This window comes from Lepidochelys kempii, chromosome 20 (assembly GCF_965140285.1).
Source record: "Lepidochelys kempii isolate rLepKem1 chromosome 20, rLepKem1.hap1, whole genome shotgun sequence".
Classification (NCBI taxonomy): Eukaryota; Metazoa; Chordata; order Testudines; family Cheloniidae; genus Lepidochelys; species Lepidochelys kempii.
The window spans coordinates 3,380,572-3,395,231 of NC_136399.1; the positions used below are offsets into that span (position 1 = coordinate 3,380,572).

Genomic DNA, 14,660 nt, shown 5'->3' on the forward strand with positions numbered 1-14,660 from the left:
ACACTAGGGGTTCTCCCTGGAAACCGTGGGGAGCTGAGAGCACACAGGCCTGTGAGTCCACAACAACTTGGGAGGAGCGGAGTGATGGCCTGTCACCGTCTCCTGAAGAAGGACATTGTAACCCTGTGCAGAAAGAGAGGGTTGAGCATTGGAAAGTTCACCAAGGCACAGTTCATCGTGCGGCTGGAGGAGGATGACCGCTCTAAGAAGCAGATTCCTGCCCCCAAATGGGGCTATAGCAGGATCAGGGAGCAGCTGGAGTGGGAGCCAGGCACCCCCAAGACTCCTGTCCCCGACCAGACAAGGGTCTTCACGATCGGGTTCCCCATCGGGGGATCGCAGACGGACGGGATTGGAGCTGAGTCCGAGAGAGCGAGAGGACCGTGGGAGACAGCGAGAGCCCGAGAAAGAGCTGCAGAAGCAGCAGCAGCATGAGTTGGCGGTGGGGGAGCGGAGAGGCCTAGGGGACCTCCCAGGGGTGAGTGGGGATAGATCCCGGGGGGCCAGTTCCGCAGGGAACCTCGAGACTAAATTGCTGCCCCTGGTTAAGGTGGGGGGGATGTGGATGCCACCTCACTGCCTTTGAGCAGGCTGGCGATTTGAACCAGGGGGACCCTGTGGAACAGTCCCGGTGTCTAGCTCCCTTGCTGGGTCCCAAGGCCACAGACTCCGTCAGCCCGATGGGTGGGGAGGTGGACAGGCTCCCACTCCTGGTCCCAACCTGTATGTCTGTGTGGAGTTCCCTGGGGTCGGGCCCCTCGGACCCCCAGTGGGAGCGGAAGGGGATGGTCAATGGGGAGACATTCCTGGGGTGGCGAGATCCTGGGACAGAGAGAACTGTTGTCAGGCCCGGGTGGTGCAGCCTCAGATGCTGAGGGGCTGTGTGAGCTGGGTGAGGGTCCCAGGGATGAAGCCCCTCGCCCTGCCTATGGCCCAGATCCCTGTGCAGACCCAGGAGGGGTGGGGCTGGCTGGTCATTGGGGTTCTCCGGGATACCAGCTGTGAGACCCTGTTGTGGGGTGACTGTGTCTCTTTGGGACAGGATCCAGGCCTTGCTCCTGTAACGGCCAAGGGTTTGAATTTGAATCCAGGGAACCAATCGGTGGAGAGGGAAATGGTCAGTGAAAATGCAGATGACCTGGCTGGCAGCGGGGAGGAGCAGCTAGGCTCAGGCTACCTGCCTGCCTGTAAGCAGACCCCTGGGGCTGGGTGGGACAGAGAGATGTTCCCCGCCCCCTTGCACACCGGAGAGGGGGCTCAGGGGGCTCACGCTGGCTCTGTTGCAGTGAGGAAAGCAGGGAGCTCGCTGCCTACCCCACTGGGACAGCAAGGGCAGCGGTGAGCATAGTGGGAGCTGAGACCCCAGCTGAGTGGGGGGAGACACAGGCAGGGCAGGGGATCTGTGGGGAGTGGCAAGGTGCTTGGTAAGGAAAGTTTGGATGAGCCTAGGCAGTCTTGTGAGCTGACGGCTGTGTCTAGTCAGCAGGGTGGGAAGGCGAGGAGGGTGGAAGATGAGTGTCCCTGGACCTTACCTGTTAGCTGGGTGGAGAAGTGTGACAGGGAAGGAAACGTACCTGTGTCTGTCAGGGGTATTGACTTGCCTATGGAGGGAGCTACCCTGGTCTCCAAGCAGTTGTCTGTGACCAGCCTTGTGTGCTGGGACCAGGGGAATGAGATCCCAAGCTGTGTGTCTGGGAAAGGAGAAAGTGTGTCCAGCTCTTCTTTGTCCGTGGAGCAGACAGAAGGGACCTTTCAGCCTGTGATGGTTGAGGGTCATGCAGTTGTCTCAGAGCTGGTTCTGGATTCAGCTAAAGCCCAGGAAGGGAAGGGCCCTAAGTTTGTGTCTGCTCGGGAGAATGGCCCTGTAACTAGGTCGCATCCAGTTAGTATCTATGCAAAATCCCAGAGACCAGACAATTCTGGTGCTTGTATTTTGCCCGTAGCTAGTGTTGTTGGGAAAGGGTGTCACAACTCTGTCTAATCAGGGTGAGATCCTAGCCAGGGCACAAGGAGAGCATGAAGGTGATGTGATTGTGTTACCGACTGAGGATGTGGAAACCTGTAGCAAGAAGGAAAAGATTCCTGAACTTGTATGTGGCAAAGGAAAGGAGAATGCGTCTAGCCTTTTATCTAGGAAGTCTGTCAGTTTTCCTGAAAGGGGATTGTGTAGGAATCCGCCAGATGGGCCAGAGGTAATTCTGGATGTAAGGGAGACCCAGAAAAAGTCTGTTGTTGCTCAGGAAAGTGTTCCTCTAGAGCAAGCCCTAAAGAGGGTAAGAGCAGAATTTCTGTGAGGGGTAACTTGTTGCATAGAAAAGCCCTCAGGAAAGGAATCCTCATGGAGTCTTTGCAAGTAGTTTACTGCCACTGAAGGGTGTGAAAGTGATTTAATCAAGAAAGTTTCAGTTCCTAACAGCCAGAAATTTTCTGTTGTGAACGAAGCCACTGACTTTCCTGTTGAAGGATCCAGTGTGGATAGCTTTGAGGTCTCCGATGGAGTGAAAGCTGTTAAGAAAGTTAAACAGTCCTCTAACCAAGTGGCTGTGTTTGGCCAGCTTGTTGGGGAGACAAGGTTGTGGAGAAAGGGATGTTTCCATGCTAGTTCTGTCAGTGAACAGTATGTGGCCCAGGTCAAGATGGGGGCTCTTAACCAAGAGAGCCCGAATTGCAGCCCTCCAGACTGGAGCGCTGGGAGAAGACCCGATCCCAGTTTGACCCCCGGGGGTTTTGGGGTGGCAAAAGGGCACGGGCCGCATAAACCGTCCCATATGCGAGTGCTATCCACCACCCCTGACCTAAGGTCCACTGCTGCTGGGCCTGGCTTCCCAGCGCTGCAGGGAGAATGGGACAGCCCAGCCAGGCTCCAGCAGGCAGAGCTGCCTCTGACTGAGCAGCTTGGAGCTGTGCTGGCCGGCCTTCGGCTGGAAGCCGCGCCGTGCGTGTCCTACGAGCCCATCTGCCGCCTGGCTGAGGTCTGGTGACCTCGCAGCCCTGGGACCTCCAGCTAAGTCCTACAGCCGGCAACGCGGCTGCGTCTCTGGGGACAGTGACCCCAGCTGGTAAGTTCTTTACCTGGGGTTAGGTCCTGGGTTTTCCTTTCTCCTGCAAGCAGGCTAATAAACGCTTTTGTAATCGCAGCAAATGCACGCGTGGGTGTGCGTGCATGAGTGTGTGTGTTGGTGTGGGCGTGCGCTTGTGGACCTGAGTGCATGTGGAGATTCTCCCTCAACCCCACCCTCTGAGCTCTCATGTTCCCCCTTTCCTCCACCCCCAGAAAAGTCTTCTTCACCGACTATGGGCAGATCCCCAAGGTGGAGCGCTGCGACATGGACGGGCAGAACCGCACCAAGCTGGTGGACAGCAAGATCGTCTTCCCCCATGGCATCACCTTGGACCTGGTCAGCCGGCTGGTGTACTGGGCCGACGCCTACCTGGACTACATCGAGGTGGTGGACTACGAGGGCAAGAACCGGCACACTATCATCCAGGGCATCTTGGTGAGCGAGCGAGCGAGCGCCCGCCAGAAGGGAATCCCGGGTGCAGAGAAGGGTCTCTAGAGATCAGAGCTGTGTATATGATCCCTGTTATTTATTAAGTGCATTGCCTTGGAGCCCTAGACCTGTGCCGGGTGCTGTACAAATGGTTTATCCTGGCTCTTGCTTCCTTTTGATCCCCTCGCCGGCCTGGTCTAGGGCCTCGCTGAGACACAGACGTTTCAGCAGCGCAGCCCCCTCCTAAACCGATTGGCAAGCTGCCACCCCGGCAGTGACAAAGCAGGTTTTGAAACCCATTGGCTTCTGGCCCTGGGGGGGGTTGGGTGCCAGCACGGTGGCACCGGATTCATTTAACGAAGTGATTTTTAAACCCCTGGTGCATGCGGCTGTGTGGACTCTCTGATTCTGGCTTAAGTCAAGCGTAGCCCAAGTCGAGTAGGAGCAGCTTTAAGCTAAATAGAAATGAGCCACTCTTAAACCCCGCGGCCGTGTCTAGGCGAGGGTTTGAAGGTGTGTTAGAAGATGGTCGCGAACAAGCCCCGGGTAAGCCAGGTAGTGACATAGCGGTAACGCCTGCTATGCTGGCTGGGTTAATACCCCGGTTCCCCGTACTCTCTGTTGTAGTACGTTACCTGGACCCCTTTTTAGGGAAATTCTCGCGGGACGGGAAAACCATTTCCCACCCAGTTCTGGTGCTGAGTGGGGTCCGACATGTGCGTGGATCGACCCGTTGGCTCCGCCTGCCTCCTTTCCCTGGTCTGGTCAGGGCAGGTTTGTGTGGTTTCCCATCGCCCCCCGGAGGCTGCTGGGTTAAGCGCCCCCCCCTGCCCTGGTACTCAGAGGGCGCGAGAGGCAGGGATCCCAAGCTCCATTCCTGAGGCTGTCTGCTCACGCCCGCCCCGGCACGGTGCCTTTCAGATCGAGCATCTCTACGGCCTGACTGTCTTCGAGAACTACCTCTACGCCACCAATTCGGACAACGCCAACGCCCAGCAGAAAACCAGCGTCATCCGCGTCAACCGCTTCAACAGCACCGAGTACCAGGTGGTCACCAGGGTGGACAAGGGGGGAGCCCTGCATATCTACCACCAGCGACGGCAGCCCACAGGTAGGGGGCTGGCATGTGGGTACGAACCCCTCCCTCACCTGTCGGGGTTTGGCAGCCTCGGATGTGATTGAAGTGCCCAGTGGGCTGGGACAGGACAATGGGCTGTCTGGCTTTGGATGCCATGGGGCCTGGCTTATTTGTTTGAGCAAAGTGTTCCCCCGTGCCTGCAACCCCAATGGGGAAAAGGAGCGTGATTGTTCCAGGAAAGCAGAGGGACATAGGCCCGAAATTGGACATTAGATTCACAAGGATGTAGGAGCCGACTCCTGGGCCCCATCTAGTGCTGTATCCCTCCATGTGGGGACAGACCCACTGCTCCATCCAATCCTGTATCCTGCCCATGCAGGGTCAGACCCACTGCTCCATCCAATCCTGTATCCTGCCCATGCAGGGTCAGACCCACTGCTCCATCCAATCCTCCATCCTGCCCATGCAGGGTCAGACCCACTGCTCCATCTGTCTGATCCCATACGGGCAGGATACATGATGCACAGAAGTTCCTTAAAGCACAGAGTCAACCACTAGGGCCCAGATCCATGAAGGTATTTAGGAGCCTCCAGACTTTTGTGGATGCTGGCCTCGTTTTCCCAGGCACTGTCTGTCCTGCAGCGCTGTCATCCTGTGGGGCTCCCGAATTTCCACCACCACCAGGGGCTCTTGAGTGTTTCATTCCTCTGGGCGGCTTAGCCCGAGCTGCTGTTTTAATTGGTTGCTGCTCATCCGGCGCGTTTCCATCCTCTGCTGTCTCTCTCCAGGAGAGAGAAAAATGACAGCTGTCCCTAGCGGCTCCGCCGACTGGGGCTCAGGCCGGCTTGATTAATTACCGTCTCATGAAAAAGAAGGAAGGAAAATGGAGCAGATGAGGCCTCTTGAAATATTAATGGCTCCCGTGTACGGCTGCTGGTTCCCTCCCCTCTCTGGCGTCAACCTATCCATGCCTGATGCTCCTGTTTGCTAGAAACCCTTTGGAGCGGTTAAAGTCTCCAGGGCAGGGTGGATTGTCCCCCTCTCCCCCCGCCTTCCTTTTAGTTAATTAATTTGCAAGTTTAAAATCCTCTTAGTGTCTCCGGCCTGCTCAGCGGTTTCCAAAATACAAAGCTAAGCCATGGATTTGGGCGTGGAGGAGCATAGTGCCATCTGAGCCAGTCTCCGTGCGACGCTGGCTCGCTGGAGACTCCCGGCCGGGCAGGGAGCGGAATTGGCAAAAGCCAGCTTGTTAGTGCTGCAGAAATGGGCCAGTCCTCGCTGGTGTTGAGCGTCTGGCAATGTGTAGCGTGAGAGAGTCCCTGTCCCAAAGAGCTCACTGTCCAAACAGGCTCAGGAGAAGAAAGAGACAGGGCTGCCTGGTGGATGGGTCTCTGGGCTGGTACACTGGATGCCTGGACTCTGCCACTGACTTCCTGGGTGACCCTGGACAAGTCCCTTCCCCTTGCTGTGCCTCAGTTTCCTTCTCTATAAAATGGGGAGAATGATACTGTCGTGCCGTGAGCACCCTGGCTGAGCAGTGCCATATAAGAGCCGATGGCAGCGTTGTCTCTTGGGACATGATTTGTCCCAAGTTCACACAGGGAACTGGTGGCGGAGGCAAGAATTGAAAGAACCCCTGCCCAGTTCTGTACCCTCAAGGCCCTTCTGCCTCATATTAGGCCACCTCCTTGTTGCTTGGCAGGCCGTTCTGCCTGAGGTTTCCAAGGGCACACGGCTTTTCCCTAAAAGCACGTTGATGGGGTTGGCTAGATGGTGATGCATGTCCACTAAATCGGGTGCTTGGTCTTTGCCCTTAAAGTGCGGAGCCACGCCTGTGAACCGGACCAGTTCGGCAAACCTGGAGGCTGCTCCGACATCTGCCTCCTCGGGAACAGCCACAAGACTCGGACCTGCCGGTGCCGATCTGGATTCAGCTTGGGCAGCGACGGGAAGTCTTGCAAAAGTGAGTAGTGTTCCTGATCCAGGAGCCGGAGCAGGGGATCGGCATGGGAGGGAGAACAGACTGCAGTCCTCTGGGGAGGAGCAAGGGGCACAGAGAGCTTCCAGGAAGGGAAGGAGCAAGGCAGTTCCACTGGGAAGTGTTCGGCTAGTCTGGCGGTGGCTGCATGGCTAATGCTCCCCTTTGCATGTGCAAATCAGGGCAGTAGCAGACTCCAGGGGGCACTTGTGCATTCAGAGCTAGCTGCATGCAGAAATCAGGTGTTACTTGCACAAAGGGGCACGTGCAGCGCTCTATTCGTGCAAGCAGTTGCATGATTCGTGCGACAGAACAATGACAGAGCTAGGCCTGGAAAAGCCTTTGCTCTGGGGTGCTGCAAAAACCTGGGGGTGGGAGGGTGGGGGAGGGTTTCTATTAGTTGTTTTAAATGAGGAATCTCGGTGTGTTCCCAGCACAAGGGCCCGGAGCTCTAGGAATAGGTAGGAGATCCCACTGGGGGGTAGGACTCTTACTGGCCCTGAACCCCTCCTGGGGCAACTAGAGACTACAAACTGTTCTTTGGCTTGTGGTTAGCACCGGGCAGCCTAGCTGCTTATAACCTCAAATTCACTCAGGGCAGCCAAGAGGATCCGTTGTGAAAAGCCACAAAGTGAAAAACACGATTACAGTAGTCACTGGGTGTTGCTTAATTTCCCCTTTTCCCCACCCCAGCTGTCATCCTGAGCTGTGGGTCATTTCAGCGGAAGTTTCAGAAGGATTTGCTGATGCATGGATTTGTTTCCCTGCATGTTGCTAATATCGAGGGCGTCATGCGAGTCGCAGAGCAAAGAGGCGGTTTGGTGTCTGTCAGCGCCACGTTGTGGTGACACCGGCTGTACCAGATCCAACAGCTGCCCGGCGACCTGGTGGGGTCTGTGCGGTGACCTCCACGGTGTGGGCATTTTCCCAGCCTGTGCCCACTGTGAAGTCCAAACTCGCTCCCTTCCCCGGAGCTTGGCTTTGTTAACAAAAAACAATAATCTAAAGCTCATCTGACACCTTTTCCCAAAGCTCGTCCACTCCCAGGGATCCTCCTTCGGCTCTGCCCAGCCCTGTGGCCCCATTCCTTAGTGGTGATGGGTTATTGTTGGTTCCCAGTTAATTCTGAGTCAACGAGCTGGGGGACTGCAGGGTTCTAGTCCCAGGATCTGGCTCAGCAGAATCCAGGCCGTCTAGTTCAGTTCTTGGTTCTGGCCACAGCCTAGACCCTTGCAGTGAGGGCAGGGCAAAGCTTTCAGCAATTAGGAAAGACACCAAAGCGCCGACCCATGTAAGAAGGTGGCAGACATCCAGAGTTAACGGTGATACCCTGTATCCTTCCTCCTGCACCCACCCCCTCCCTTGGGGATCTGGTGGGTCCAGCCCTGTTCCTGGCATGCCAGGCGAGCCCCGCTCCAGCCTGAGACGGGCCCACCCTTCGTACCAGCTGCTCTGGGCTGTGATGGCGTCGGGGGGCCGCATATCCATTCATGTGCCCAGCCTGCCTTGGCTGCGTCTTAACTTCCTCCCCCTAATAATGTCTCCACGCCGGTATCCAATAGGTCAGCGTAGTCGTCATTTGCACTGATTGCCATAGATGTCAGTTGGTTGCCACGGCAGCTTTGTGGTTGAGCATTTGCCAGCATTTTATCCTAAAAATATCCCAGCCTAGCATCGGTTCAGCGTTCTGGGGATTACCTGGCAGAAACGTCCCCCTTCAGTGCACCTTCCCCAGCTCCCCAAAACTCCGTCTGGCTGTCGGGCTGGGGAGCCGGAGCGCACAGGCCTCGAAGCGTCTCCCGGGGTACAGGCCCGTCGGTTCCTTTGCATCCCCGCGGGCTGAAGTAAGATGCTGAAGCTAGCTCAGTGGGCTGCAGCCCATGCCCTCGATCCCCTCTCCCCGGAGAGCAAATCCCCCCCTCCCTCGGAGCCAGGACGGCTAACTTGCCGGAGGGCTGGACCCCTGCCGGCGGGGAGCAGTCACACTGGGCTAATGTCCTGTCCCCCCACTTTTGCCTTGCAGAGCCAGAGCACGAGCTGTTCCTGGTGTACGGGAAAGGTCGCCCCGGCATCATCCGGGGTATGGACACAGGTGCCAAGGTACCGGACGAGCACATGATCCCCATCGAGAACCTGATGAATCCTCGGGCCCTGGACTTCCACGCCGAGACGGGCTTCGTCTACTTCGCCGACACCACCAGCTACCTGATTGGGCGCCAGAAGATTGACGGGACGGAGCGCGAGACCATCCTGAAAGATGGTACGGGCAACGGGGGGCGGCCCTTGGTCTCTGCCAGCGCAGGTGGGCCCCAGCGCACAGCCCAGCGAAGGCAATGGGGGACCCTCCCCTCTGGCTCCGCGGGGGCGCTGGTCTCAGGCCCAGGATTGCCAGGAGGATGGAGCGTCTTTCTTTCTCCCCCAAGGAGGTGGCCCCGGACAAATCTGAGCCTGGGGGCTGCTACTGTTATTTCCCCCAGAGTGTCTCAGGAGCACAGGACTCGCCGGACTGGATCGGACCAGGGTCCATCTAGCCGAGCGCCCTGTCCCCCAGCAGTGGCCAGCACCAGCCGCTGCAGAGGGAGGGGGCTGAAACCCTGCAGCTTACTGGCTAACCTGTCTGCCAGAGGCATTTCCTCCTGACCATCCTTCAGCGAGGTCAAGTCATGCCCTGGAGCATGACCATGTGGAACCTCAGGGAAACTTGCCCGGTGACCCAGCCTGTATTAGGTATCTGGCACTGCTAGGAGGCCACCCCACCTGCCCTGAAAGAAATCCTGCACCCCCTTTAGCGGACGGGCTCCTGATAAGCAACTCATTTCGGTCACTCAAGTGGATGCTACACTGGCTCCTGCATCTCCTGCCTAGCAGTAAAGCTAGGCCAGCTCACCGGCGAAGTGTCGCAGCTTGCCTTACTGACGGTCGCGTGCCAGCCCTCCCCGGCACTGTGACACAACATAACATTCTCCAGGCCAGGCAGGTGATGTGCCCTGGGACTGCCGCAGGGACCCGTCGGCTTAGAATGGGAACCTGGAGGGTGGCGAGCCAGGCCAGCGCGATGGTGCAGGTGGATTCCCCGTGGGTAGGGACGGATGGGGCTCTGTTGGGTGGCTAATCCAAGCAAGCACCAGGATGCGTACGGGCCTGTCGCATCCACTTGGCCTCTCTGCCTCCGGCATGTCGCCGTCCAGCTGGCGGGGGTTTCTGAATTGTGGTTTCTCTCTCCCACGCAGGCATCCACAACGTGGAAGGGATTGCCGTGGACTGGATGGGGAACAACTTGTACTGGACGGACGATGGCCCCAAGAAGACCATCAGCGTGGCGCGGCTGGAGAAGGCCGCCCAGACCAGGAAGACGTTGATCGAAGGGAAGATGACACACCCTAGAGCCATCGTGGTGGATCCCTTGAACGGGTGGGTGGTGGCGAATGGCTCCGGGGGTACAGGGCCCTGACCTCTGCTGGGGCTGGTGCAGCGCCCGGCATGACGGGGTCCTGATCTCGGTCGGGGGTCTAGGCAGCGCCCAGTGTGACGGGGCCCTGATCTCAGTCAGGGTCTGGGCAGCGCCCGGCACAACCATCTAGTCCAACTCCTCTGTGACCCAGGCTAGAAATTTTCACTCTGGCGATTGCCACGGCGGGAGAGGAACCGTCCTTCCCTTCTACCTACTTCTGCCCGGCTCTTCCCGCCCGGCTGTGCCTGCCTGGCTATACCATGCTCCGCGAGAGGGGGCTGCCTGGCCACTCACACAGAACACCCTGCTCTTGGGAACGGTTCAGACAGGCCCTGCGGTGGGCTGGGGAGCAGAATTGCCATGTGCACGTGCTGGTCATGGGCTCACCTTGCCGTGGGGAAACGGGGGTGGGGGGTTCAGACATTTAGCCCCATCGGCCTGGACAGCTGTCGCGCTTCCTCCTGCCAAAGACAGCCCCCCCAGGAACAGTTAGCTGCCTGTCAGAGCAGGAATCTCTCCCGCACCGTGGGCTGGCTCAGGGTTTCCCACTTAACTTCCTCTGGTTCCATCGGCAGCAGGAAGAGCCAGCCAGAGGCCCTGACCCCAGAGGACTCCAGCCCTCCCTGGGTGAGCTGGGCCTGTTGGAGCCGGGCCTGGCTGGTGGCATGAAACGACCCATCAGGCTCCCCCTCTGCTCAGCCTGGTTCTGACCCGTGGGCCAGGGTCCTGGTGTCTGCACGTGCCTTGGCCACTTCGCTCTTGGTGGGGAGCAGGGCGAGAGCTGCCGGGGAGCCTCCATCCTTTAAGTGGATGAAAATGTGCTTCTGGCTCCCAGGATTGACTCCCTGGGGCCCGAGGCTCCTGAGGCCGGCAGGAGAGGTCTTCCCGGGTCTGGTGACTAGGTGCTGGGTGGTGGGGAAGAATTCACGCTGAAAATACCTGACCGCAGTGCTGCTGGGGAGGGGCGTCCGGCTGCTGCTTGGGACAGATACCTGGTTAATTGTCTTAGCAGCTGTAAGGCCCCTGCTGAGCTCAGGGGCCCATACAGATAGAGCAGCAGTTTCTGCCCTGGGGAGCTCACGGTCTAAATAGACTAGGGTGGGGAGGGGAAACTGAGGCACGGAGCGAGGCAGTGACTTGAGCCACTGTCACCCAGCAGGCCAGTGGTAGAGCCAGAGGTAGAATCTAGGCCTTTCTGCTTCTTCAGCCAGTGCTCTGTCCACTAGGCCATGCTGCCTGACACCCCTCTCTCGCTCTCTCTGTCAGCTGGATGTACTGGACCGACTGGGAGGAGGACCCCAAGGACAGTAAGAGGGGCAAGATCGAGCGGGCCTGGATGGACGGCTCCAACCGCAACGTCTTCATCACTTCCAAGACAGTGCTGTGGCCCAATGGGCTGAGCCTGGACATCCCGGCCAAGGTCCTCTACTGGGTGGACGCCTTCTACGACCGCATCGAGATGATCTTTCTGAACGGCACCGAGCGCAAGGTGAGCGGACGCCCTCTAACTCCCTCCCCCTCTTCCCCTCAGGCCGGCCGTGGTGACCTTCCCGTTAAGGATGCGTTTGCTGTGGGGGAGCTCAGGGATAATTTTACCCCACTGATCCCCACCCCCCACAAAATGTCCTTGGGCTAGGTCTGTCTCTCTCTGGGTCTGGGCAGCGCCCAGCACACCTGGGCCCTCGGTGGGGCTGGGGAGCTGGTCCAGACAGGGCAGATTTGGAGCGAAGACTCTGGACACCTGGGTTCAATTCCTGGCTCTGTCACCGATCTCCTGGAGGCCTTTGGCTGAGCTACTTGGGGGCAGGTTGCCGAGAGGGTTTGGGTGCCCAAAGACGCAGCGAGGGGCCAGGTGGGATTTTCAGACACGTCCAGGTGCCTGACTCCCATTTGGGGTGGAGAGTCAGCCCCAAACAGGGCTTCACCTCCTGGACTAGAGAGGGGCGCACTCCATCCCCCCTCCAAATCAGCATCAGCCCATCTCCTGCACCAGCACGCCGGATCCCAGCGTCCCATCTCGCTGGGCCCCCGACTGTCCGTCTGCTCTGCTGCCCCCATCTCCCTGAGCGCCTCGGCTCTGCCCAGCAGGGGGGCCAGGCCGGCTTTTCCCCCCTCTGAGCTGCCCCCTTTCCCTTAACCCTCCCGCTCCCCGGAGCTGGGCTCCCTCTGTCTCCATGCAGCCCCCCCTTTCCCCCCGGACCAGGCCGAGCCACCTTCTCTCTCTCTCCCCCGCACCCGCAGATTGTCTACGAGGGCCCGGAGCTGAACCACGCCTTTGGACTCTGCCATTACAGCAGCTTCCTCTTCTGGACCGAGTACCGGAGCGGCAGCATCTACCGGCTGGACCAGGTGACCAAGGCCGTCACCCTGCTGCGCAACGAGCGCCCGCCCATCTTCGAGATCCGCATGTACGACGCCCAGCAGCAGCAAGGTACGGGGCGGGGGTGTGCGTGTGAGAAGGGGGCCTGTCTGAAAGAGATCCTGATGTGGGGCTGGGAGGTCAAAGCTGGAGGGGCCTCGGGCCACATCTAGGGCTCCTCGGTCCGGGTGCTGGGTCCCCCTGGATCCCGCCCTCTGCCCCCGGCCGTCAGCCCCGGTGCTTTCCACTCCCTTGACAGCTGTTCTGCCCGCTTGTTCCTGCCCCTTGGGTGTTTCCTCTCCTGTCATTTCAGGCCACGGCGCCCAACCGGCTCCCTACAAAGGACCCCTGGGGCCCAGGCTGATCCACGCCGGAGCTGGGGCACGGTCGCTCCCTCCGGAGCTCTTGTCCAGCCCAGCACCCAGTGTCCTGTGGGGGGAGGGGGTTCCCTTAGGAGAAGGTCTCATGGACCGGGGGATGCTGCAGCCGGGAGGTTCCCCAATTACTGTTTGCAGCCTGATCCCTCTCCTGCATTCCCTCCTTTGCTCCCTGCTTCCATCCAGACCCCAGAGGAGACCAGTGAGATCTAAGGGCGAGGAGTGCTCAGCACTGCTGAGAATCAGACCCCCCTTCCCAGCCTTAACAGTCCCCTCCTTCCGTTATCTCTCCATCCTTCACTGTCCATCCATCCCCTCCATAGTCCTCGGTCTCTCCACCCATGCAGCGCCATGCATGCCTGTCGCTCTGTTTATCCCCTTGCATGCACTCTGTCTGTCTATTCATCCACCCCTCTATCCATCTCCATGTCCCCCTCTGTCTGTCTGTCTGTCTGTCTATCCATCCATCTGTCCATCCATCCATCCCCTACATAGTCCTCTGGCTCTCCACCCTTGCAACCCCATGCACACCTGTTTGTTTGTCTGTTGGTCGGTCTGTCTATCTGTCTATTTAGCTAGCTATCTGTCTATCCATCCATCCATCTCCTACATATTCCTCTGTCTCCACCCATGTAACCCCATGCACACCCGTCTGTCTGTCTGTCTATCCATCCATCTGTCCATCCATCCATCCCCTACATAGTCCTCTGGCTCTCCACCCATGCAACCCCATGCACGCCTATCTGTCGGTCGGTTGGTCGGTCTGTCTATTTAGCTAGCTATCTGTCCATCCATCCATCCATCTCCTATGTATTCCTCTGTCTCCACCCATGTAACCCCATGCACACCTGTCTGTCTGTCTGTCTATCCCCTTACAAGCACTCTATCTATCTATCCATCCCCATCCACCCCATCTCTCTCTCTTTCTCTCCATCCCCATACACCCCCTCTATCTATCTATTTCCTACGTATTCATCTGTCTCTCTACCCATGGAACCCCATCCACCTCTCTGTCTCTCTCCTTTTATCCATCCATCCTTTCCCGCCCCATATGCCCTCGGGACCTGCTTCTCCAAGGAGCTGAACACTAACCATGCGAGGAGTCCTGCACAGCTCAGCAGGGTTCAGTGTCTTGCTGAATTGGGCCCAGTTGTGGGTCCCAGTTTTCCCCAGGGGCTGAGCCCCCAGCAGCACCCATTGCAGACAGCGGGAGCTGTGTGCACTCAGCCCCCCCGCCCACACGCTGTCTGGCTGTTCTCACTCTCTGCATTGCCCCCTACAGTGGGCACCAACGACTGCCGTGTCAACAACGGGGGCTGCAGCAGCCTGTGTCTGGCCATCCCCCGGGGCCGGCAGTGCGCGTGTGCCCAAGACCAGATCCTGGGGACCGACTCCGTCACCTGCCAAGGTACGTTGCCACGGTGATCGCTAGGGGGCTGTGCCGCTAACATTAACGCCCCCCCCCCACTGGGTCATGTTTTCGGGGTCTGCAGGCTGCCGAGTCCACCCCCGCCTTAGAGAGAGCAGGTCTCCCAGCTGGCCCCACCCCACTGAGTCAGTGGCTCAGGAGACGGGGCTCCCGTTGCTGGCTCTGCTGCTGGGAGACCTCGGAGACGTCCCGGTACTGCTCTATGCCTCAGTTTCCCCGTCTGCCAGACACGTGTGTCAGACACAGATAGTGGGCAGGGCCGGCGTGCCCTCGGCTACACGTTGCACACACCTGGGAGGAGAAGGAGGCAGCCCCGTCCCAGCACAGGGCAGGGAGCCAGGACTCCTGGGTTCTCTCCTTGGCTCTGCGGCCCACCTGCTGTGTCGTCAGTCTGTGAAATAGGGACAAAGCTCCCCTGGTTTGGCTCCCCCTAAGCACCCTCATGCAGCAAAGCCCCGTGGACAGGGGGCGTGGATCCCCATCATCCTGGGCCTTGT

At 58.8% G+C, this 14,660-nt stretch overlaps 1 protein-coding gene across 2 annotated transcripts in view; it reads left to right on the top strand.

Moving 5' to 3' along the window:
* The window catches only part of LRP1 (LDL receptor related protein 1), a 187,191-nt gene that overhangs the window by 104,021 nt on the left and 68,510 nt on the right, over positions 1 to 14,660 (top strand). For both annotated transcript variants that reach the window (XM_073318798.2, XM_073318799.2), the window contains exons 8-15: positions 3,275 to 3,497; positions 4,413 to 4,602; positions 6,389 to 6,532; positions 8,571 to 8,807; positions 9,778 to 9,958; positions 11,265 to 11,487; positions 12,240 to 12,429; positions 14,017 to 14,142. In XM_073318798.2, the coding sequence (XP_073174899.1) occupies positions 3,275 to 3,497; positions 4,413 to 4,602; positions 6,389 to 6,532; positions 8,571 to 8,807; positions 9,778 to 9,958; positions 11,265 to 11,487; positions 12,240 to 12,429; positions 14,017 to 14,142 (1,514 nt within the window). The remainder of the gene's footprint in view (positions 1 to 3,274; positions 3,498 to 4,412; positions 4,603 to 6,388; positions 6,533 to 8,570; positions 8,808 to 9,777; positions 9,959 to 11,264; positions 11,488 to 12,239; positions 12,430 to 14,016; positions 14,143 to 14,660) is intronic.